At 37.1% G+C, this 26,943-nt stretch overlaps 1 protein-coding gene across 3 annotated transcripts in view; it reads left to right on the plus strand.

The window, feature by feature from the left end:
- Nucleotides 1-26,120, plus strand: part of Tspan12 (tetraspanin 12) — a 70,404-nt gene extending 44,284 nt beyond the window's left edge. For all 3 annotated transcript variants that reach the window (XM_047562681.1, XM_047562682.1, XM_047562683.1), the window contains 2 exons: nt 2,777-2,920; nt 24,545-26,120. In XM_047562681.1, the coding sequence (XP_047418637.1) occupies nt 2,777-2,920; nt 24,545-24,850 (450 nt within the window). In that variant the 3' untranslated portion in view covers nt 24,851-26,120. The remainder of the gene's footprint in view (nt 1-2,776; nt 2,921-24,544) is intronic.
- Nucleotides 26,121-26,943: the final 823 nt, after the last annotated feature.

Consider the following 26,943-nt stretch of genomic DNA (forward strand, 5'->3'; position numbering starts at 1 on the left):
GTGGCTGGCTGGCTAATTTGCTTTGGGTCTGAGGTGAGGCAGAACATCATGGTGGAAAGGCATGGCAGAGGAGAGTTGCTAGACTCATAGGAGCCAGGAAATAGAGAGCGAAAGAGAGACAGGAAGGTGCCAGAAATAGTTCTCAAGATGACACCTGGTGACCTACTTCCTCTAGCTACAGCCCACTGCCTACAGTTACCACCCAGTAATCCATTCACATTATTAACTCATCAAATGGATTCATCCATAGTGAGGTTGCATGACACAATCATTTCCTTAAAGCTCCACCTCTGGACTTTGCCACACCAGGGACCATGCTTTCAACACATGAACATTTGGGGACATTCCAGATACAAATCATAACCCTTATAGCTGGCCCTCTTCTCTCTGTGTCTTCACAATTGTATTTTCTGTATACATGTCTGTCTAAATTTCCTCCTATTATGAGGATGTCAGTCATTGGATTAAGACCCACCTAATGTATTAATTACTTCTGTAAAGATCCTGTCTCCAAATACAGTCACATTCTGAGATACAAGTAACTGAAATTTCAAACCATGAATTTGGTTGCATGGAGAACACATTTCAGCCTATAATACCCCTCTTCACAATAAATCAGAGCAAAAAGTCACCTAGTCAGTTTTTGATTTTCCTGATCTCTCATTCAGTATTATTCTGAGTATGCTGCCCAACTTAATGGATTCTTGCTTAAGCCCTCATAACACTTATTTGGTACCTTTTTAAAAAACTATTTATTAACTTTAACATAGTGGTTGGAGCATAGGGTTTGGGATAAGCAGTCTCTGCTACATACTGGCCTATGACCTCAGGAAATTACTTTACCCATCAAAGGCCTCAGTTAATTCATATATAACATAGTGGTTGTATGGTATTTTCTAGAACTTGGAACAGTGTTAGCAACAGTAGAGCTATCCTACTATGCAGTGTTAAAGGAGACAGAAATATGACAAGGACCATGGTAATGTGTTTGTATAATATTGAATTTACTGAAAGACATGCTTAGGAAATTTTCAATACAAATTCACTATCCTTTGTTGAAGAAGAAAGACAACTATGGAAAAGAAAAAAAAAATTCAGTGACTTATGAAAATAAAAAACATGTTTGACACTGGACAGAGTATGTTTAAATTATCTGGAAACACTGTGTTGGTGGATCATCTCATTTTCTGACAAAGTCAGATAAATGGGCTGTACGACTTTGAGGCAGAGTGTTCCAAGGACTGCCTTTCTGTCATCAAATTTGAAAGGACTCATGCCATTAGGAAACGCGAGAAATGAGCTTTCTCCGAATGTAAGGATTTAAAAAGACTAACTTTGAAAAAAAAAAGTGAAAAGACTGACTTAGAAATGTAGTAGTTGATGATTTTTAGAAAGTGAAATCCTTTTACTCCATTTTTTTTAAAAACTACCCATTGAATTATGTAAAATATATGCTGTCAAATTATGTTGGACTTAAATTGGTGATGTTTTTGTTATATCTGTGGTTTTAGAATTGATTATGATATATTTGCATGGTTTTGAGAGTAAGTTGATTAAAGGAAAATATTTAATATTTGTAACATTTCTCAAAATTTTAGTATTAACTATAGCTTTTAGTAACCATCATTTATAATACTCTCAAGGTGACTGTTGTTCTTTTTAATCATCAGATATTGAGGCAAGTGGAAAAATCTGAAATAAATTTTAGTGTTTTCCTGATTTGCTTTTTCATGAGAAGTTCAGAATTCTTCAAAGTTGACTTTAGTTAAATGTTGAGATGATAGTGGATTGTGATATTTATGATGCAGTATTAATCTTGAGCACAAATTGATCTCTTGGGCTACATCATTTGCATAGCCATTCACTCTTGGCAGAGTTTTTCTCAGTGACCACCCATCTTCCTTGCTTCTGACTCTATGGAAGAGTACTTGTCCCTCTTTTCCCAGAAGCAGGAAATTATTTAGCATAGATAATTGTCTGAATCTAATCTGTGTATGTCCTTAAGCAGTGTTTCTAAACCTTCATCAGAGAGTTTTTTGCTTATCTTTGGTAAAGTGAAACAAAGTGAAACAATAGAGAAAATATAGTTTTCTTAAACATGATTTAAGAGACGATATAGTTGTACATCCAACTTTATTCAAGCTAAGGGCACATCATTTTTTCTGAAATTATGATGATAGACTTTGATGGTTTATTTCAGGAATCTCTTTCGGTTGAATAAAAATTAGTTGGCCCAACCTGTTTATTTCTTGAAATTTTTGGGATTTTTTTATTGGTTAAGGATTCCTAGTCTGGTAACCTTTATGATGTGAGATTTGGTTGATAAATCTTTTCACAGAAATTAAGAAACTTTTAATATAATATTCAAATGTGTTGAACATTTAAATAGCTAAATCGATTAACTACTCTTTTGTGACTAGAAGTAAATGGTAAAGGTAAGATTTCAGCTACTGAATTTGTTATTATGTGTGTCAAATCTGTCATTGTATGATGACCTGTGAATGGTATTGGAGTTGGGGAGGAAGAATTGGTCAGACCTGATTTATTTTTAGGTGTTTGGGCAATATTGTTCAGAATTGTTTCATTATGGAGTGGGTAGCCCTGGTGCTCCTTTGCAGCATTTCTTTCATCAACAAGAAGGTACATGTATCATTATGTGATGACAGAAAAGAGTTTAGCTCTGAGTACAAAAATTTAAGAAATCTAACATTTAATCTTCCATAAGTTAAAACAATATTTTTGTAGTTTCTGAGCCTGACCAGTCATTCTTTTGCAGTTTAAGTGCTGTGGGGTGGTGTATTTCACTGACTGGTTGGAAATGACGGAGATGGACTGGCCGCCAGATTCCTGCTGTGTTAGGGAATTCCCAGGATGCTCCAAACAGGCCCACCAGGAAGACCTCAGTGACCTTTATCAAGAGGTAAGGCCACATGTGGTTGACTTATCACGGACAAAACTTTTTAAAAATAACTTTGAAGAATTGACAATGTGCCGATGAAATTTTCCTTTTCTGTGTAAATCTGAAAGGTCTTAAAACTTTTCTCTGACATGTGGAGAAACAGGATGAAGCTACAAAACCAATATAAAAACCTGAACACTAAACACATTTTTAAAAAGGAAAGTGAGAACACCAGGTTTTATAGCTAATCTGATTTTTGACTGTATTGTCTAGAATCAAGTTTTGTTGCCTGCTCATAGGGAACCTTTGAAAACAAGCACATGGAGATGATATAACTAACTCTGAATATTTGGGAAGAACAGGGTTTGGAGTTCCTGGGCAGAATATGTGTATTGGGGCCTCCAGGGATTTGGGGGAAGAAACATTCTCCAGGAAAACACTGCTTGCTACTCTTTAGTTCCCCCTGCTGGCTGATAAGTAGTGATGCCAGTTTTAGTTTGCTGATGGAATTTTATACTCAGATTAAAGTCAACCATCATGTGTGTTGAAAAACTTAGACATTTGTGCGTTCTGGGAAAATTGATCAAAATCATCAGTTACTTTTTCTTAGTTTTCCTATTCCTTCATTTTCAGTGGTGACTTTCACACTGTTAAGCAGTAGAATGCTATTTTCAAAATTAAAGTCCAAAATTGTGTTTTCCAGTACAATAGCTGCTAACTACATGTGGTTATTTCTATTACAATTAAATTAAATTAGATTAAAATTTCAGTGTCTTAGCTGCACCATCAATTTCCAGTGTTCAACAGCCACTTGGTGACCAGTGACTTTTTTACTGGGTGATGCAGAGGCAGGATATTTCCATCATTACAGGAAGTTTTATTGAGCAGTTTAGATCTCGAATGGAAACTCAAAGTGTAAATCAGATAGAAGGGAAGCTGATCAGGCTGAGGAGATAGAATCAGGCCCCAGGAATCTCTATTTCTATCATCTATCTATATCTATCTATGCTTATATCTATCTATCTATCTATCTATCTATCTATCTATCTATCTATCTAACAAAGCATTCTTGAAAAACTCTGGCTTGTAACTGGGGAGGTTGAGGCAGGAGGATTGCAAGTTCAAAAGCAGCCTCAGCAACTTATCAAGACTCTAAGTAACTTAGTAAGACCCTGTCTCAGAATAAAAAAGATAAAAAGAGCTGGGCATGTGGGGATGTGGCTCAATAGTTGAGCATGCCTGGGTTCAATACTTGGTACCAAAAACAAAAACAAAAACAAAAAAACCCAAACAACTCACAAACCTCTGACTTAACACAGAGGAACTACTTACACTCATCATAATATATATGTGTACGTGTGTTTGCGTATTTATGTGTATATATACTTTCAGTATGACTAAGAATGAAACCTTAAAATGAAATACATCGAAATTTATAAACATGCTTTTTTGAGGGGGTACTGGGGATTTAACCCAGTGATGCTTTATCACAGAGCTATACTCCCAGCCCCCACCCCACTATCTTATTTTTTGTTTTAAGACAGGGTCTTACTAAATGACTGAGGCTGGTTTCAAACTTGCAATCCTTCTGCCTCAGCCTCTCAAGTCACTGGGATTATAGCATGCGCTCCTGTGCCCAGCAAAATATGTGTTCTTATATATTTCGAAATGGTTTACCTTAGGAAGTCATACATTCTTCCCAAGAAATACTATCATTTAAAACATTTTAAAACATTTTTAGACTGTCTGCCAAAGTCAGTTTCAGAGATATACAGTCCGTTTCTACTACATATGAATTAATTTGAATGCCATAATGAATTATTTAAAAAAATCCTGTTTTATCTGCACATGTGATCTACTATACTCATATCTTAGATCCAAGTAACTTTTGACTGTTGGAAAAAATGTATCTCAGAGGACAAGAATATGCCATATTCAAGAATATTAAAAAATAAAACGTGCTCTGGGCTCTTGAAGTCATACCCTAAAGAATGGCAAATATTTTAAGTTTCCTAATTGTATAAGTTTGCTAAGGTTGCTGTAATACAGTATCACAAGCTGAGTGACTTTAGGAACAGAAGTTTATTGTCTTGTAGTTCTGGAGGTTAAGAGTTCCAGGTTATTGTGTCTGTAGGGTTGGTTTCTTCTACAGGTTGGGAGGAAGAACCTGGTGCATGCCTTTCCCTAGCTTCTGGTGGCTGGTGGTGATGTCATCTTCATGTGATAATCTTCTTGTGTGTGTCTGTCTGCAGACTTCCCCTTGGAGCCCACTTTTCTCCAGGTTGACTTCCTAACTTCATCACATCTGCGACAACCTTATTTCCAAACAAGATCTCATTCTTTGCTTTGGAGGTTAGGACTTAAACATATGAATTTTGGGAGGATCCAGTGTAACCCATGACAGGAATTAGGGAAGTAACTTGCTTATTTTAAAAGATAATCAAAATACATTTTGTCATTCCACACACAACTAAGAAGCATTGTGTTTGGATGTTGTGAGTTCGAATGTGTTATGTTTGGCGACATTTGACTTCAGTGAAAAGAAACACATGAGATATAGGTAATTGAACAAACCACTGTTGGGTCAAGATTTCTAGGCCCCTCTGATTATGCCACATATTTTACTCTAGGTATAAGCTGAATACCATGTTGGTTAGTGTCTGTCATGGTAGACTCAGTTAACAGATACAACAAAGTCATGATCAGTGCATAAAACAAAACAGTACTTTATTTTTCCAAGGTAGTATTAAATGCAAACATAACCGTGGATGTTCATCTACATTATAACTTACTATTAGGCATTAGAAAACAGGTGATTACAGAATAGATACGTGTGAATTGAATAGATTACAGAATAGATACAGGTGAATTGAAACCCATCAAGTTTTTAGTGTGAATTTAATCCATTTTCTGCTTTTTAGAAGTATTAGGTCAATATTGAAAGTTATTGGGTTATAACACCATAGTATAACTTCTGCTTTAGTGATTAATATTGATGATGCGATTATAGCCATCATTGAGCTCATGAGAATGGCAAAGCATGAACCAGTTTACCAGATCTTTCTGAAAAGTCTGAATGTGGATAAATTATCTTTTTACTTTATTTAGCTGAACAATGTTTAAATTAATATTTAATATAATGTTCTTATAAAATTCATTTTTACTACTTTGGCTTAGATTATTTTTACTAATAGTATTTTGTAATGGAATACTTCACTTTCAGATTGTCTATAATTGAAAGATTGAAAGAAGCCACACCTGTGCATGTGCAAATTGAAAACTCAGAATCTTTTGATTATTATTATTTTTTTTTTCTTTTGGTACCAGGGATTGAACTCAGGAGTACTCAACCACTTAGCCACATCCCCACTACTATTTTGTATTTTATTTAGAGACAGGGTCTCACTGAGTTGCTTAGCGCCTCACCGTTGCAAGGCTGGCTTTGAACTCGCAATCCTCCTGCCTCAGCCTCCCAAATTGCTGGGATTACAGGCGTGAACCACCACACCCAGCTATTTTTGTATTTTATCAAAAGATTTAACCAGCTAGCTGGTATTGTGTGTTGTAAGATGTTCTTTAGACATGAACTTTTGGCCAAGGAGAAGTTTCATTATATCTTAGTAATCTTCTTTTGCATCTCACAACTAGTAACAGACTTTGATATTGGCAATGATATAGAACGTAATTATATGCATAGTTGACTTACAAAAGTGGATCATTTAATAACTTTATGGCACAAGTACAATTAAATCCATAATTAAAAATAAGACTTAATTCCACTTTGCCCTGGAGAACATATGTTTCCTAATTGCAGTGTGTCCAGAGATCATCCAGTAGGAAGATAAGTGTGTGTGTCTAAAAGAAGAAACAAGTGAATAATAGCTGGAGGTATTTGGGATGTTTATTCTGAAGTTGAGAATACTCAGGGGAGATATTTCAGATGTCTTCAAATATTTCAAAGTTCATAATTCAGAACAGGAACAAGACTTACGTGTTGTTTCTCCAGGGGCCAGAAGTTACAGGAAGGAAATTTTGAATCAATAGAAGGAAGACCTTGCACATCAAAATCTGTCCAATTGTGAGACAGGTTATCTTGTAAAATAGTGAGTGTCTCATCACTAAAAATATTAATGCCAAGGTCAGACAACGGTGTCATTGGTGGTATAGAAAGGGTTTTTAAAATAAGAATGAATTCAGACTAGATGATCATCAAGGCCCCTTTTATCTTTCATATTCTGTAAACTCAGATAAGAGCTGGCTCTCTTACTACAATCTTTCTTCAGTAGTCTGAAATCAAGGAAATAAATCATCCTCAACCATCTGGTGGCCTGCTTGGTCCCTGACCCAATAATATTATATGACACATTTTGAAACCTGTGAAAAATGATAGGGCAGAAATATAGCAACAATTGCACATTTTAGAAACATTCCCATCATAGGTATTGTTAGATTTGCCACAGAAATCCTCACTCCTCAAATAGCCATCATCAGCTACACACTTGTATAAAACTATCAGCTTAAAAAGCACAGATGGAACTATTGCTGACCCTCAGTTTGGTCCCAGACGTTCATTCATCCAAAATGTCATGATTGTCTCCTGAGTTCCACATGCTGTTCTAATTGCTGGAGAAACCATGGAGAATATTGCAGACAGAAATCTCTCCTCTCATTATAATTTATGTTCTAGTTATCCATACAGACATTTAACAAGGGGAAAAAAGGTAATAGAAAATAATTACATGTGGTAGTATGAGATTGAAGACTCTAAGCAGAGCAATGGGCAGGACTTTGTTGGCAAGGGAGCTATTTGGAATAGACAGGAATAGACTGTCTTAGAAGACAATATTTGACCTGAGACCAATTTGTGGGAAGGAACCAGCAATAAAGAGATCTGAGAAAGAGTATTTTTGGCCTAGGGGACTGTAGGTACAAAGGCTCACCCTCAGTTGGCCTGAGCCCATGATTATTGACTATCTATTATCCTGTTCTTTGGAATTATCTGTATAACTATGCTTTCTAAATGCCAAGTGTCAGACTTGGCCTCAGACAAACATCAGACATGGAGTTTAAGTTGGTAAATAAGGGGTCTAGGGTGCATCTCTTCCTTCTCTCACCTGGTGAGTTTCCAGCATACCCATTACTAAAATATTACATCCACCTTGAACTGGAGAAGAAAAGCAGAGAGACAGGAAGGAAAAGAAAGGAACCAGACAGAAAACAGGTGTTGAAAGAGCAGGGATTCCCAAACTCTTGCCCTTGGACAAGTGCTATTCTTGGATGAACTTCAAGGGAAAAGCGATACTGCCAGTTTTAGTTTTTAATATTTTGTATGTATTTTGTCAAAGCAATTGCTTTCATCAGCTCCTTTTAGGAGTAGTTGCAGTTTTTATCTCAGATGGAAAAAGATGCAAAAACAGCTCCTCAAAGGACTGAAATGCCATTCTGCTCCTCTCTGTGTCATGTCAAGAAAAATAAATGGAAGTAAACAGGCTCAGAACAGCCCTGCTTCAAATGGACCCACTCACAGTAAAAGGCAAAGAGGAACAGACAGTCAAGCAAATGCATCTCCAGAGACACATTGCTTTGTTTTGTAGTTAGAAGAAAGACTGTGACTAATATATTGACTGCTTGTTATGGTTTAGATCTGGAATGTACCCCACAGGCTCACAGACTTAAAGGTTTATTCCCCAATGCAGCAATGTCCAGAGATGAGGCTTTTAGGATATGATTGGATATAAGGTACCTAGCCTTATCATGGATTAATCCATTTGATGGATTAATAATTTGGATGATTGGGAGTTTAAGACCTAGGTGGAAGGATTGGGAAGAAGTACAGCCCTGCACCTTCCTCTCTCTTTTTCTCTTCCTCCCTCTGCTTCTTCTTGGCTTTGATGAGCTGAGCAGCTTTCCGCCAATGCACCCTTCCACCATGATGTCTCTAAACCTTGAAGCCAGCCAATTGTGATCTGAAACTAGAGCCTAAATAAATCTTTCCTCCTTTAAGTTGTTTTTCTCAGGTATTTGTCATAGTGACAAAAAACTGACTAATACACTGCTTCTTCAGAAAAGTAGTTTGCACAGAGGATCAAGGAGGACCGGGCAGAGAGGTGCCCTCCACATAGCTGTGCTGCTTTGGAACACTTTTTCTTTAGACCCCTAAACTTTGTTTTTCTAATGTTTCAGGTTCAAATTTCAAATGCTTTTAGTAATATATTTTGTGACAAATAAGGTTACACCAAGCCATTTATGACTCTCTGGTTGGTCATTTATTTCTTTTTCCATCACAAGAAAACATCTACAAATAAAGGAAATAGGGCAGGGCAGGGAGAATGGAAGTGAAGGAATATGACCTTGTCTGAGTCTTGGCTTCCAGGTCAGAGAATCTGGGTGGAGAAAAGTTCCTGAGGTCTCTAGTACTCACAGAACACAGACCAGTCAACTCATGGGGTGCTACTCCAGGTTAAAGATGAAGGTATTAAAAAATCATTCGGTAACACTTGTTACAGACAGTAACACTGATCCAAGATGGGACTACTGTAGTATGGTCAGGACCACAGCAGTGGGGGAGACAGATTGGGCTCCACTCTAAATAAAGCATGAACTAGTGAGAATTTATTTAAGAATTTAGTCAAGGAGCATGGCGAGGATCAGTGGACAGAAAATTAGTAAGAGGAAATGGTTAGAATAAGGATATATTCTGGCTAACTTAACCCTGAAGACAGGTCAGTGGAAATAGACATCAATCACCTGGATGGAGGGTGTGAGAAAGCTGATTAGATGTCAAAGGTGATTGGTAAAAGAATGGTGAATTCTAGCAGAAGTGAACTCGAAGATCCAAAGATCAAGGCCTAGTAGACAAAATGCTGAGGGGAGCCTGAGTAGAGTGAGGGGGGGTCACAGAGAAAAACTTGATCAATGGTCCATCCCGTTCTTGCCCATCTCCTTTGTATTATTTGTATTTGGCAAAGGGTATTTGTTTTATACTCAATATATATTTATTTTCCAGGACAGTATTTCAGTTCTCAATGCTTCTCATTAACATTCCTTCTTTGTGCATTTGACTAATGGAAACAGTTTTTATTTTAAATTTTCACACACACATCTTTTTATCATAAACTTTTCCTCAGGGCTTCTTTGTCTGAGATATGGCAAAGTGTTGTGAGCCCAAGGAAAAATACAAAAGGCTGGGTGGGGCAAGCTCCACCTGGTTATGGGGTCATTTGTTTCTACCCAGCCACCTTACTCTTCAGATTGTTGCTGGGATTTTTCTACTGACCAATGAAATTGCCACACTTGACGCAAAACAAAGTTAGGAGGAAAAATTAAAAGAGAAGTCCAAGGCAGGTAATAACTGAGACCTCCGGCTGGGTCCTGGCTGGTTATACTAACATGATGTTGGTCAAATTTGCATAGAATGGAAGGCCACATCAGTAGCTAGAATATGAGGTAGGACTTAGAAATTCACTTCAAGATTGGGGCTCACGAAGGAACTGGCATTGAATAGTCAATCCTTAATTGCTTTTTATTTTTTTTTATGATTGAGTTATTCAACCAGAGCACGTAGAGGTAGCAATATCTCTTTGGTCTTCCAATTGTAAAGGATAAGTAGGTGTCATCCAGGTGTGGAAAATACTTGAGTGACATGAGACTGAGTCGGGGCCAACTAAGCCAAGAAGCAGTGGTGCAAAGTTAGAGCTGAAAGCATTGAGCTGAGTGGGAGCACAAGGCCTGAGAAGGGCCATGTCACAGTGATGCACGGGGCAGGAGCTGGGTGATGAAGAACCTTGTATATCCTGCTACCACATCAGTTTATACTGAAGTGTGTGCGTAGATGCCAAATAAGATGACAAGCCTGATCGCAAATTCGAGGCATTATTATGAAAGAAAGGCTTAGGAAATAGTAGTCATGGGATTCTGGTTTATTAATAATGAAACTCTTCTAGATAAGCACACAGGGAGCCTCCTGCTCAGATAGCAAACAGTAGGCAGCTCCTCAGGCTCAGTGGTTATTTAGACGGAATATCCCCAAGAAGTTCCATTCTCAGGGTTGCGTCCACCTGTCTCTCTGCTGACTTCATTATCTCCTCCCAAACTGCCAGCAGGATCAGATTGACTCAGGCTTGGGGTGGTATCTGTTTTATCATTCAAAGCCCTGCAGGTTGGGTTTGGGCTGGGGGCTGTCCTTTTTATCTTTAGGCTTTACTTGATCTAATAAGGCCTGGAACTGTACTGCCAGTTTTGCTTCAGGTATACAAATGCGTTCTTTTTTTCTTTCACTCTCTTTCTTGACATAGTTCAATTGTGAGTTTCCCATTCCCTGTTCACTGTTCAATCAACTTCTCCTCTTGTGCTTTATTCGTAGAGACTTGCAATTCTTGCCCTTAGATTGCACGGATATGCCTTTACAATATTTTGACCTGAAAAAGTACCTTACATAATAACAATCTTAGATTTGTACTTTGAAGTCGTCACGCTGGCATTGTAGAGAATGAGGTAAGGTGGGTTTGACGTGAGGATTGGGTCCTGAGGCAGGGAAATTAGGTAGGAGAGGGTGGTGAATAATTCAGGGCATTATGAGGGCTGGGATTCAGGCAGTGGCTTTGAGGATGGAGGGGAGCAAATGAATGTGAAAGATACTTAAAAAGTAGAATGAATAGGATTAGGTGATGAATTGGCTATGGGGAGTGGGTGACAGGGAACCTGCAAGCATGCTTGGCTTTGATTTGAACCTTGGATAGATGAAGAAGCCATTTATTGAGGGGAAGGTTTGGAGTCATTTAGTTCGATTTTGGAAGTGCTTGGTTTAAAGTTCTTGTCAGGTGCTCTGCATGCATAAACCCAGTAGGAAAAATGGAGCTGCAGAGACAGAACTCAGGGGGAAATGCAGATTTTGTATGTGCATTTTAGTCAGCTTTTTTCTGCTGAAACTAAAAGACCTCAAAGACCTGACAAGAACAACTTTAGGGCAGGAAGAGTTTATTTAGGGGCTTGTTTCAGATGTCTCAGTCCATACAAGGTTAGTTCCTTTCCTTAGGGCTCAAGGTCAGGCAGAACATCATGGCAGAAGAGTGTGGTAGAGGGAAGTGGCTCACATAACAATCAGGAAGCACAGAGAGATCCACTTACCGGATCCAAAATATATACCCCTAAACTGTGTCCCCAATAACCCACCTCCTCCAGCCACACCCTACCCTCCTTCATTTACCACTCAGTTAATCCCCATCAGGGGATTAATTTCACCAATTGGGTTAAGACGCTCATAACCTAATCAGTTCACCTCTAAACTTTCTTGCATTATCTCACACATGAGCTTTTGGGGGGACACCTCACATCCAAACCGTAAAGGTGTGCTAAATAGGGAAAGGGCTAATCCAATGTCTTACATAGGGGGATGTTTATTCCTCTCCCAAAGATCCTTCAGTTTGTCCATGCTGCTGGTTGGTTTTGCTGCACAAGTTCATTCAGGGACCAGGATGGTGAGACAACTTTTTATTTTGAAATACCTGTCTTTCAAAATTTGTACTGTTTTTTTCCAGCTCCAGCTATGGGGAAAAGATGAGGGAGTAGGAAGGAGTACATCCGATTGTAGGAAGGCCTGTATTGATCATCCCTGCTCACATCCCACTGGCAGGGATTCACAGGGCTTTGCATAACTGCAAGTGAGGCTGGGAAATGTGGTCTTTGTTCTGGGATATGGCTGTGTTCCCTATAGGACACTAATTACTGTGGAAGATGCATTCTCATCTCTGTATAAGAGACACGGGAGGGGAGGAGACCACATAAAGAGGTGGTGTAATGTACTCATCTGAGGAGAGAATTCTGGGAATGCCAACACTCTAGGGTAAAGTGTAGACACCCAAGGCAAAGACAAATTGAAAAGCAGAGAGGAAGTGAAAGAAAGAAGTTCTTAGGAATAAGTTTTGCTTAGTGAGGAAGCATGGTTCAGAGATGGAAGTCAGACTCTTCGAGTTAAATCTTTAATCTCTTCCTTACTAGCTATATGACCTTGGGGAAGTTTTTACCTCTCTGTGCTTCAGTTTCCTTATCTGAAAAGTAGGGATGACCAAATTACATACGTCTTAGGATTTTCTGTTGTTGTTGTTTGTTTTTTGAGAGTTAAATGAAGTAGCATTTTGAAAACCTAGAACAGTGCCTGTTTGCAGTGTGTACCACCATTTACAGTGGTGACAAAGTAAGTAAGGATATGAAAAATGGTGGAGTGAGACAGACATCATTACCCTGTGTACATGTACGATTACACGAATGGTATGAATCTATATCATGCGCAACCGTAGAAATGAAATGATGTACCCCATTGTGTGTACACTGAATCAAAATGCAGTCTGTAAAAAAATAAAAAATAATTAAAAAAAAAGAAAAGTACAGATAGAGGAGAAAAAGTCCTATTCTTATCTCCCCATCCCAGAGTTCCTGGCTGACAGTCCTATAACGAAACACTCATAGCTAATAAAAAATTTGTTTAACAAGAGAGTTTTCAGAAATGAAGACCCAGAGACCCAGGGAAAACTGATTTGGAGACATGAAAGAAGTATACAGTGCTGGAGAAACTTGATCAGACAAAAAGGGATATGATGAACTCCTGGTAGTAAATTGGGACTTCTACCTATTTCAGATTCTTCCTTATCAAATGAGGATCTTCAGGGGACAAGGGAAGAGGTTAGAAAATGACTTTCCTAGGTTTTATGGCTTGCTTCAGGGGAGAGGAATTCTGGTTTATATACCTGCTTTGGGGACAGACAGGGCAAGAGATGGATGGTGGGAGGTCAGAGAGACCTTCTTGCTTCTGCACTCTTCCTGTCTCTTTCAGCTCAGAAATACTCAGCATGCCAAGGTGCCATATTTTGGGGAATTGCATTCAAGCTCTGACATGCACATTGGATTTTTCAAATAGGATATTTATTTCTATCACTCTGGGAGTAAATATTTTAAATGCATTCCCTCACTAAGACACAAAATAATTCTTTGAAGAAGATACAGTATTATCATCTCCATTTTATAGATGAGAAAAATGAGGCATGAAGAGGCTGAACAACTTAGCCCTACTCAGAATGAGTCAGTGACTAATTCTGAATCTTTCTGATTTCAAAGCCCAAACTTGTAGAGACTAACATTTTTGGATGTTGAGTGGTCAAGAGCAAACGGAGTATTTGTAGACTTTTTCCCTTCTGAACCTCAATGCCCTTATCTATTAGATACGTTATTAAAAGTACCTATCTCATTGTACTGTGACAAAGAAACTGAGGTTCTGCCTGAGAAATCCTTAGCACACGGCTTAGCACATCATAGTAAGTACACATTTTCAGTCCACACAGGTGGCTAATGACAGCAATACCTGTAGCTCATGATTTATTGAAGTAAATAGAAAAATTACTGATCTACAGTTAGAGTTCCACCAAGCTAAACTGCCCCTAGTGTTGCTTGTCATGACGGGATAGTGTGCATTTTCAGGTTTTACATGTTTGTGCTGCCCAAAGGTAGATTTCCAAGGTGTTTGAGACTCGGTTGTTTCCCTTTTCCCTCTAACTCCTTATAGATGGATACTTAGGGTGGACACTTCATATGAATAAGCTCTTGGGCTTAACCAGGCAAGGGAAGCCTCCTACTGCTGGAACCAGCCTTGCTAGTGTGGGGGCTTACTGGATTTTCTTACTCTAGTCTCTTTATAACCACATCTTCTGATAAAATTGAAAACTCCGCAGCAGTAAATACAGTCTTCTCAATTTGACAGTTCTGCTTACCTAATAGGGCTATTGTGAGGATTAAATGAGATATAAGGATCTGTCATATATTAAAAAGGAACAAGACTTTTTCTACTATATTTCCTGTGCTTGAGTTAACTTTGCTCTAGGACAGAAAACCCCATTTGTGAATTTTATTGTTTGCTCTTTATTTATTTTTTCTTTAAGGAAGAAAACTCCATTCAGAGTTTAAGATTATCATTGCAGAATTCTATTTTTTATTTTTTTTTATTATTAGAGCTTTATGGTATCAGTATAGACTTCTTGATCCAATCTGTTTAATGCCCATGAACTCATGAGGTCATGAACTGATGTCATTCAGTTCTTCAAGTCTAGAAGAAATAGGGCTATAAATATAGAAATATTGTATGTTTGTATCTGATAATTAACACAGTCATTTCAAACTTGGGTGTTACCAAAAATCAATTACAAAAATATCAATACTGCATGTATTGGCAGCTAGATTTTATTTACACTTTATCTTCATAAACATTAAAAGACTGCCTGACTTTTGATGTGGCCTGTGAATATTGAGTACTGAAAAGCCGTGGGTGTTCTTCCAATTTTAGAAACTCATTTTAGAGATAGATCAGAGAATAATTTCAAGTGTATAATTTCCTCAAGTGAAATGAGGCATCCTGACATGCCTTCAAATAGATTCCAGGAAATGTAGGGATTCATGCTTTTTTTCTGATAAAGGTAGTGTTATTATTTACAGTGAACACTTGACTAGAATTTTAATACTGCAGCCAGCAAAGTAGGTTAGTCAAGTCTTATTCATACCTCTGAATTATCTGAAGTTATTAACATAGGACTAATATAGCTCTATTTAGGAAGAAAACACATTCAGGCAAAAATCAACTCAGAATATTTTACTTTGAAAAAAGCAAGTAAGTGCAATTCAGTTCTTTCCCTTGCTGAATAAAACACCCTTTGCAAAATAGAATGCATTTTGGGTTTCTAACATTTCTGTTCCTTTTTTGACTTACTCAACTGAAGTTTGTTTTGCAACTAAATAGCTATGAACAATATAGCAGATTCTATAGAAACATTTATATTTTTTTCTCTAGACCTAGTATCTTGCTTTTCAACAAAAGCATCTAAGTTTTCAGGGAAAAAATGTAAATCTTATACATAATTATTTGTCTCAAACTAAGCTCAAGGCTATGTTCAGACTGAATTACTTTAATAAGATACAGGATGAACAATAAACCCTGAAGCCATTTCTATGAAGAATTTAGAGAGTGACTGAGGAAGAAAGTATAGAGGAATATTCTTTTGAAAAGTACTTGTGTAAATAAATGATTCACCAGTACTCAGCTCAGTACTTCTGTTGCAAGTTTTTACAGTGCCTTCAGAATGATCAAAAATTTTTAAATGGTATTTTAGAGACACTGTGCTACTATTCATATTTATATCCTGTATCTTATTTTATTGCATAAGGAGTTGAATTCAACAGATAACAAAAATACAATGACAATAATAAGGTATGATGGATATAATTCAATAATCAAGGTTCAGAGAAGGAGTAAGCAGACATTCATACTGTGAAGGCAAAGGTGGTTGCTGAAGTTGACTTGCCTGTCGGTCTCAGCTTTCTGACAGCTCAGCTGAACAGGGGACACACTCGTCTGCATAGTCTAAAGTTAGAAGAGTAAATATTCTAATTTTTCAAACGGTGCACAATTCTAAAGTTTTTTTTTTTTTTTCAATTGGGGCTTTACAGCTACTACTCTTTTTTTATTTTATTGTAAACAAATGGGATACATGTTGTTTCTCTGTACATGGCATAAAGGCATACCATTTGTGTAATCATAAATTTACATAGAGTAATGCTGTTTGATTCATTTTGTTATTTTTTTCCCTTCCCCCCACCCCTCCCACCCCTCCCACCCCTCTTTTCCCTCTATACAGTCCTTCCTTCCTCCATTCTTGCCCCCCTCCCTAACCCTAACTCTAACCCTAACACTAACCCCTCCCACCCCCCATTATGTGTCATCATCCACTTATTAGCGATATCATTCGTCCTTTGGTTTTTTGAGATTGGCTTATCTCACTTAGCATGATATTCTCCAGTTTCATCCATTTGCCTGCAAATGCCATAATTTTATCATTCTTTATGGCTGAGTAATATTCCATTATATATATATACCACAGTTTCTTTATCCATTCATCAATTGAAGGACATCTAGGTTGGTTCCACAATCTGGCTATTGTGAACTGAGCAGCTATGAACATTGATGTGGCTGTATCTCTGTAATATGCTGATTTTAAGTCCTTTGGGTATAGGCCAAGGAGTGGGATAGCTGGTCAAATGGTGGTTCCATTCCAAGTTTTCTAAGAAGTCTCCACACTGCTTTCCAGAGTGGCTGCACTAGTTTGCAGCCCCACCAGCAATGTATGAGTGTACCTTTCTCCCCACATCCTCTCCAACATCTGTTGTTGCTTGTATTCTTGATAATCGCCATTCTAATTGGGGTGAGATGGAATCTTAGGGTGGTTTTGATTTGCATTTCTCTTATTACTAGAGATGTTGAACATTTTTCCATATGTTTGTTGATTGCTTGTAGATCTTCTTCTGTGAAGTGTCTATTCATTTCCTTAGCCCATTTGTCGATTAGATTATTTGCATTCTTGGTGTAGAGTTTTTTGAGTTCTTTATAGATTCTGGAGATTAGTGCTCTATCTGAAGTATGATTGGCAAAGATTTTCTCCCACTCTGTAGGCTCTTTCTTCGCATTGCTGATAGTTTCCTTTGCTGAGAGAAAGCTTTTTAGTTTGAATCTATCCCAGTTATTGATTCTTGCTTTTATTTCTTGTGCTATGGGAGTCCTGTTGAGGAAGTCTGGTCCTAAGCCGACATGTTGAAGCTCTGGACCTACTTTTTCTTCTATAAGATGCACTGTCTCTGGTCTGATTCCGAGGTCCTTAATCCATTTTGAGTTTAGTTTCGTGCATGGTGAGAGATATGGGTTTAGTTTCATTCTGTTGCATATGGATTTCCAATTCTCCCAGCACCATTTGTTGAAGAGGCTATCTTTTCTCCATTGCATATTTTTGGCCCCTTTGTCTAGTATGAGAAAATTGTATTTATTTGGGTTTGTGTCTGTGTCCTCTATTCTGTACCATTGATCCACCTTTCTATTTTGGGCTACTACTCTTAAGTTATCCAGAAAAATATCTTCAGTATGACTACTTTTACTTTTTACAGTTTTCTTTTAAATAATCTGTACATAATACTTCTTTCTGGGAGGTTCTTTATAGAGAAGCATGAAATATAATTTAATGAATTCTGATGGTGGATTTAAGGACTAAAATTCTGTCTTTGAAGGATTATCTATGTGCTTTGTCAACTAAATGAGGAAGTAATAAGATTAACAAATCATTTTGAAAATGGAGAAATCTAATAGTGTGTTAGTCATCTTTTTCACTGCCATGACTAAAACACCTGATAAGAACAATTAGAGGAAGAAAAGTTTATTTGAGGGCTCATGGTTTCAGAGGTCTCTGTCCATCAATGTCTGACTTCATTGCTCTGGGCCCAGGCGTGGCAAAAATCATGGATGGAGAATGTCCTGGAAGAAACGGAACCAGGAAGCAGGGGGGTGGGGAGGTTCCCCTTACCATGGACAAAATATGTACCCAAAGGTACACCTCCAGGGACTCAAATCCTCCAGTCATACCCTATCTGCCTACAGTTACTATCCCATTTATCCCTGTGGGTGAATTAATGCACTGATTAGGTTAAAGTTCTCATAATCCAATCATTTCACCTCTAAAACTTTATTGCATTGTGTCACACATGAGCCTTTGGGGCCCCAGGCCCCCAAAAGCTCATGTCCCTCTCACAATGGAAAATACATTTAGTCCATTTCTAAGAGTTCCCATAGTCTCGACAGTCTTAGCATTGCCCAAATGTCCAAGTCCAAAATCTCCTTTGAAACCCAAGGCAAACTCTCAGCGTAAGCCCCTATGAATATCAAAAGCAAGCTACATATATCCTTTATATAAAATCATGCAGTAAACATTTACATTCCTAACAAAATGGAGAAATAGGGGCATAGAAAGAAAGAATGGGACCAAGCAAAACCAAAATCTAGCTGGGCAAATAAATTCTGTAGCTCCATGTCCAGAATCTGGGGTTCCTGACTTCTTGATGTTTTCTCCAAAGGGCTTGCATAGCTCCACCCCTATGGCTTTGCTGGTTGTAGCCCTCATGACCTCTCTGTCGGTTTGTCTCTGCTCAATTCCCACAGTGTTCCTTTGCAGCTGTTCTGTGGTACCAACTTAGCTAAGTTTTTCAAATCTTTCTATTTGCTTTCTGCTCCTGATTATCACAGTTAACTTGGCTAAAAGTCGCCAGCAATACCTATACCATTGCTTGAATGTTGTGCCACCCAGAAATTTCTTTTACCAGACTAAGAAGACCATCACCTTTAAATTGAGCCTCACAAAAAGTCTCAGGACACAAGCAAAAATGTGGGTAATTTCTCAGCTAGAACATAATGTGAATGACCTCTTGTCCAATTTCCAATGTTGTCTTTCCTCTGAAATCTCTTGAGTCCAGTGCTTACTGTTCACAAATCTTATCTGTGACAAATCCTGTGTTCTAGTCTTCTTACCTCCCATCACTGTTGTTCATTAAGCTTTGCTTATTACAACCCAAAACTTTTTCCAGCTGGTATCTCGAAAATTTTCAAAATTACTCCCACAAATTCCCAAAGCTCCAAAAGCTTCTAAACCACATTGATGGGTTAGTTACAGTAGCAACCCCACTTCTTGGTACCAGTTTCTGCTTTAGTCAGCTCAGGTCCTGAGGTGTGGCAAACATCATGGTAGAAGAGTATGGTGGATGATCATAGTTCAGGACATTGCACCAGGAAGCGAAGAGAAAGAGAGAGATGTCTCCCCTCACCATGGACAAAATATATACCCCAGAAGCCTGTCCCCAGTGACCCACTTCCTCCAGGCACATCCTACCTGCTACCCAGTTAATTCCTATCATTAGATTAATGCACAGACTAGGTTAAGGTTCTCATAACTCAAGCATTTCACCTTTAAGCTTTCTTTTCTTATCTCACACATGAGCTTTTGGGGGATACTTCATACTTGAACCATAACGAATAGCACCTCTGCTTTGAATAAATCACACCACATGGAAATAATCCTCAGGCTGCAGTGATCTGGAAAGAAGCCAACTCTGAATTGTGTGGATTAACAATACAACCCTCTGTTGAGTCTTCTGGGGAACCCAAATATTTTTCATTGAATCTAAACCTTCACAATAGCTTTGATTGTCTTAAAATTTTTTATTGCATTTTTTAGGTTTATAAAATTAAAAATTGATGTCAATTTCAAAATGAAAAAATCAGCATAATCCTCAAGATGATGAGGTATATACATTTGGAAAACTTGAAGGAACTGGAACTATTTAACCTGGAGAAGAGATAGGTTACAGGGAAAGGGATGTCTTCAGTTATGTCTCCATTTCATGGAAAAGGAGTGAGCTAAGAGCAGAACTAGAACCAGTACATCGGGCATCAAGAAGGAAATGACTGCTAAGAATTAAAGTTGTTCCAGTGTGGATGGACTGTCTGTCGAGGCAGGAAGATCCTCTCATTATAAGTGCAATTTCTTTGGTTGCTTTTCCCCCCACTGTGTATGAACCATGCTTTCTTCTTTCTTTGCAAGTCTTGTATTTTTTTTTTTTTTGGTAGAAAACTGGACATTTTAAATAATTTAATGTGACAAATTTGATATCAGATTCTCTCCCCTCCCTCCAAAGTTTATTGTTGCTTCTTTGTTAATTAATTACTCTTCTAAACTAATTCTGTAAAGCCTATATTCTTTGTCATGTGTGGTCACTGAAGTCACTGTTCAGATAGCTGAATGGTCAGTTAATGAATGAACATCTTTCTTCAAATATGTGAAACCAAATAGTCTCACAGCCTTTGCCAAAGTTGCATAGAACCTCAAGGTTATCCAGAGGTGAGCTCTTAAGCTCTTCTCAGGTCTTTCCAGAGTACATGTGCAACTCTGGGCACATGTGTAACTTTCTAGATCCCCGTGTCAGAACCTTGCCAAGCCCACTGTGGACTTACTATTGCCTAGCTTTTTTCTTTCAAACTTTTTGGTCACCTTGACAGTGTGCAACTCTTATGAAATGCCTTACAGCCTCAGCGACCAGCAGTGGCCTCTGATTGTCTTTGGTAAACACTTTCAGGGGAAAAAGTTATGCCCCCAGTTGAGCTCAGGTCAAATAAAGACAGCCTTGTAAGTGAGGTCTTCTAGCAGACCACCAGACCTGACAAATAATGACAGTTCTGGTTGAGAATGTGGCTTTACAGAAGCTCCAACCCCATTTTGCCCCTCTGGTAGCCTTGGGGCTGCCAGTTTACACCATGATTTTTCAGGACTCCTGCAGAGCTGAGGAAGGAGAATAGGCACAGGGAAATTAAAATGCCACAAAGCTTACGGTTCTTACTGAGAATCAGATGCTTTACTTGCATAAATGCTACTCAGATTGTGGCAGCTTGGCTGATTTCCAGAGTTCTGAAAAAGTTGATTCTTAGTTTTTGGTTAATGCTTCCATTGCTTATATATAAGAGAAACTATTCAGAAGTCCTAACTGCCCATTTAGCTGATGTCAATCCAAACTTCTGGATTGTGCTTTAGCTGTGCTTTAAAAAAAAAGAAAATGGAACGTTGTTAACTAATATATCTCATTCCCAAACCATCCTGGGAAATATTGTTTACTGTACCTTTTTAAGAATAAATATGATTGCTCAAAAAAATCGAAATGAAATTTCCACATTGCCCAGATAGGAAGCACAACAGAGTGTACTTAATTACTAATGTCTATTTTGTCTTACTCATAGCTTTAAAAATCACCTCTTCTGTGCAGTTTCTTAGCTTAAAATAAATTAGTCCAAAGGGATAGGAAATCTTATACCAATAAAAAAGAAGAGAGAGAATTTTTTATGGGTAAAATTTAAGCCGCAGAGACTATTAAAAAAGGAAAAAATGAAGTGATAATTGACTGATAGCATTTCACAGATTTGAATCATCAGCATTCACATTTCTTTAATGGTTTGCTTTTTTAAAACATTGTTATTAATTGTGATCACCATGTTTTACAATAGATTTCTTGAACTTGTTTTTATCTAACTGACATTTTATATCCTTGAATGGCTTATCTTTGATTCTGATATTCATTGTAATAAGCATTACCCAAAATATTGATTTGTCCACACAAATGCTCTTAAATTCTTTGAAGATCCATCTTCATATTAAATACTGAGAACATAGGTAAGGGATCAGGCACACGTGATCCAAGCCATTTTTTATTAATTTCTTGAAAAGCGGATGTGAGAACATAGTACCACATTGCTTGTCAATAATGTTAGATGAAGTATTCATATCTTAATTTTCCGGTTTGAAACCAAACCTTTTTTAATTTAACTATTTTTGAGGTGAATGTTTTCAGATAATATTAAATATTTATTGGTCACAGAGTTTTCATCTATTTTGAATTTGAGCATTGTAATCTGTGACCTGACACATCAGGTAAGATCTGGTACTCACTGACCTCTTGCTGCATACAAGATGCCATTCTAAGTGTTTGTTCATTTAATCCCCCAATATCCAAAACAGGTAGGTCCTGTTATCATCTGGGCATTCTAATGAGAAAATTGAAGCACAGGGGAATTAAATAACTTGCCAAAGTCACATGGCTTATAAGTACCCAAATAGGGATTTGAATTCAGACCATTGTCTCTGCAGTTCATGATCTTAACCATTATACTATATACTCTATTACGTTAAAATGCTTGTTAAATTATACATAAACATAAAAGTGAATGGGCTCTGATAGAATACTGAGTGGAACTCTTCGAAAAGTACTTGAACTTTGGTAAATTGTTTTGTGACATATATTTTGATTTCCCTCCGAATATATATGTTTGTGTGTGCATATTTCTTGTATGTAAAATAGTCAGGAGTGACATATTTAAACCCATTTAAGTGTTATAAAATCATAAATATTTTAATTTCGCTTTTGGCAAAATGGATGAACCTTTGCTTATCATTTGCTATTAATTTTTATTATAGGTCATACCAGAAAAGTGGAATTATTTAAAAGTATCCATAACTAGTTTTACATGATTTTTTATTTCTCTAGAGTAATGCCTTATTGGGGAAGGTAACATCAATATCTTTGAAATTAAAGAATTACGTTTTATTCCTTCCTCCCCACCAAAATGATGTAGAAATTAACAACTGAGTAAATAGTCTTGTTTAGTTGGCTTAGTGAGTGCTTTTTGGAAATTTAGAGAAGAAAATAATTTAAATGTATATGAAGAAAACAGCCTAGATATATTTTCTCCCTTCCTAGGAAATGGCAGGTTTGTACTGTCCAATACAGTAAGATAATCCTTCCCTCTAAGATGAAAGGCAGTGATGCTTCCTGCCCATTACCAAAGATGAGGGTTCCCTAAGCTTTGAGTCCTCTTCCATAACATAGCGTTCTGTGTGTGCAGACACCATCTGACCTTCATGGTTTCCTTGGAACTTGAGGAACTGATATTTTCTCTGGTGATTGCCATTGCTGAGTAATACAATCCATTGTCTGTCTTCCGCCACCAACCATTGATTGGCAGACTAATTTGTTAACTTCCAAGTAAAGTAAAATCTCAGAATTTTCAAAGTTCTTGAAATTTGTTATAAAGAGTTATCTCAGATTTTTGCTTTAGTTTACAATTAGTTTCCCCTTAAGAGAGTGAATTATTTCTTTGCTGTGGGTACTAGATACAAGGCATAACTGTTTGGTCATTTGAGACACTGGTTACTAGAGATAAGGCAAATATGCTTTGTTCACTCAAGAGGGACCCAACTGTTACTAGTTTACCTCCTGTGTTCCCCCTCACCAATTTGTCTTTTGTCATGATTTTTCCTTCTCCTATACTTTTCCTCCTCTCCTCTCCCTTCAGAATTGACTTTAATATCTGCCATGGGAACTCTTAGGCTTTTGTATTTAAAGTGCAAACAAAAACCTTCCTCATTTTTTCTTATGTCAGGTGTTTCTGACCTGTATAGGAGCTAAAGACATGTTTCAGATCGTTGCCTGGTAGAACTAGAAACTGGTTCATGATAAAAATTCCATGTGTATTTCTGCAGTAGACCATGAAGAAAGGATGAGGTCGGGTGTCTAGGTTGATTCCTATGCATCATCATGTCCAGCAGCAGACTGTGGAAATGCTTCTGCTCCCTGGGGAAAAATCTGACCAAATTAGCTATAATTCAACAATGAACACAATAAGAACAATAATAATAATGTTGTTTTAGAAAAGTTTAGATGAGTCTGAATCAGGTGTCAACAATCTATTGCCTATGAGCCAAATCTGCCCTGATGCCTACACATGAGGTTTCTTTGGAAGATACCACTTTCATTTATTTACACATGGCTGCTTTCGTATTACAGTGGAAGAAATAAGTAGTTGCAATAGAGGCCATACAGCTTGTAAAAACCGAAAATATTTACTATTGTTCCTTCATAAAAAATTAAAAAAAAAAAACAACAAAAAACAGAAAACAAAACAAGACAAAATGTTTGCCAAACTCTGCTCTAGATGTGGGATTTCATACCAGTGAGTCTTAGTTTCTGGTTGTGTAGACAATGAAAGAAGGGGGCAAGTTCATCAGAATCAGCTAAGCAGACTTTTTAAAAGGTGCACACCTCCCTCTCTCCTCCATTTCAGAAGCCTTTCCTGTTGAGAGTCACATTTTAACTTTATGATTCTAGTTAACTGATACACAGCCTTTGTTTTCACTATTTTTGACTCTTTGTAACATATCTACACTGATATTGATCATGTTATTTCTTTTACAGGGTTGTGGGAAGAAAATGTATTCTTTTCTGAGAGGAACCAAACAACTGCAAGTACTAAGATTTCTAGGGATCTCTATTGGAGTGACACAAATCCTGGCTATGATTCTCACGATTACTCTGCTCTGGGCTCTGTATTATGACAGAAGGGAGCCTGGAACAGACCAAATGATGTCCCTAAAGAATGACAACTCTCAGCATCTGTCATGTCACTCAGTAGAACTGTTGAAACCAAGTCTTTCAAGGATCTTTGAACATGCATCCATGGCAAACAGCTTTAACACACACTTTGAGATGGAAGAATTATAAAGGATATCAAAGAAGGAAATCAAACTTGGTTTATGGGACTTGTGAATTTTTGAGTACACAGTTATCTGTTTCAGAAATTTGCAGACATAAAAATATTGCCATAAAAGAATGCCTAGGTATATAATTTTCTACTCTTCAAAATTGAGAGGAACAAGTTTCTTGTGTCACCACCTAGACAATAACTGATGCCCTTTATGATGCTGAGGACAGATTTAGTAGCCACTTTATAGCTCTTATAAGATTTTTACTGAACACAGTTATGTTTTGAGGTAGCATATTTGGTTGGCATTTCTGCATCCATGTAAATGAGACACATATGCTGAGATTAGAGCTACAGTAAAGGTTGATTTACTTCCACTGGCTAGTATATAAAGTATCACTTAACTGCTAACATAGGAAGTTAAATAGTACTAATGACTTGTATTACTTGATAATATATTCTTTTGAGGGTGACTAGACTATATATATGAACGTTTCAAATTGGTGTCAACCTAATTAGGATTTTTGCTGGTTACTGAAATGTTCTTAACATTTATAAGAGCAAACACTTTGTCTTAAACTGATCAGGGAAATATGTGTATATAAGTCTGTTCTACATTTGTATAATTCAGTAGATTTCAATTCTATATAATGTTAAGAGTAACAATTGTGAAAAGGATAAATTTGTCTTGTATAGAACCATTATTTTTAGTCTTTCCTATTCATAGAGCTTTTAAATTCTGTCTTGAGTCTACATTGCATTATATCTGTTAATTTAAATACTTAACCACTAATTTTGAAAATTACCAGTGTGATACATAGGAATCATTTTAAATTCTGAATATAATCTGGTTTTAGGAAGTATTAACAAGAAAATTTACACATAATTTAGTTGATTTAGTAAAGAGTTGGATACAATTTTCTTTGAAGCAAAGATTCTTTTTGACAATAAACATGCTTTAAAAGAGTTTATATTTGCCTTTTCCAAAAAGAAATAACTGTCTTCAAGTCAATATAATTTTACAGAAAGTAGTTTTCTTTGTCTCCAGAAAAATGCTTGTGAGAAACATTAAAATAAGTGACAATTTAACAAGAGATTATCTTTGCCTTATTTCACTGATTAATATACTGTGGTGAATCACACAGATTATTAATTTTTTACAAAGGTAAAATATATTTATTTGAAATGGAAAAAGTGCATTTTACTGTATTTTGTGTATTATGTTTATTTCAGATTATGGAAAGAAAATTAAAACAACTGTCAATAAATATTTTCTAGAGAGTAATGATTTGGGACTATTTTTTGTACATACAAGCACCTTTGCTACTTCAAAAGGTTAGCAACTGGAGAAAGATATGAGAAGGAATGCTTGAATAAGTTATTAATAATTTCCAAACTCCAGAACTCATATATACAAGTATGTATTTTCCCTGAGGAGATAAAAATATCTGGTTTTTTGAGGTTTATTTGTAGAAATATGATAAGTAATATAGTTGCATAGAATATAAAAATATGCCTATTTATGTTAACTTACCTCCTTAATGATTTCATATCCCAGGTTTTTTTTATTACTTTTTGTTTCATTGCATTATATGTTAATTTAAATACTTAAGTAAAACTTTTCATTTCTCTGGTTGTACACGAAGTAGAGTCACACCATTTGTGTATCATACGTGTACATAGGGTAATGATGTCTGTCTCATTCCATTTTCCTTCCTCCCGTTCCCTCCCCACCCCTCATTTCCCTCTACATAATCCATCCTTCCTCCACTCTTCCCTTACCCCTTGCCACTTTATGTATCATCATCCACTTATCAGAGAAAACATTCAGCCTTTAGCTTTTTGGACTTGGCTTATTTCATTTAGCATTATATTCTCCAACTCCATCTCTATGGCTGGATAATATTCCATTTTGTATGTATACCACAGTTTCTTTATCCATTCATCTGTTGAAGGGCATCTAGGTTGGATCCACAATCTAGCTATTGTGAATTGAGTTGCTATAAACATTGATGTGACTGCACCACTGTAGTATGCTGATTTTAATTCCTTTGGGTATAGACCAAGGAGTGGGATAGCTGAGTCAAATGGTGGTTCCATTCCAAGTTTTCTG

Source organism: Sciurus carolinensis, chromosome 8, assembly GCF_902686445.1.
Source record: "Sciurus carolinensis chromosome 8, mSciCar1.2, whole genome shotgun sequence".
NCBI lineage: Eukaryota > Metazoa > Chordata > Mammalia > Rodentia > Sciuridae > Sciurus > Sciurus carolinensis.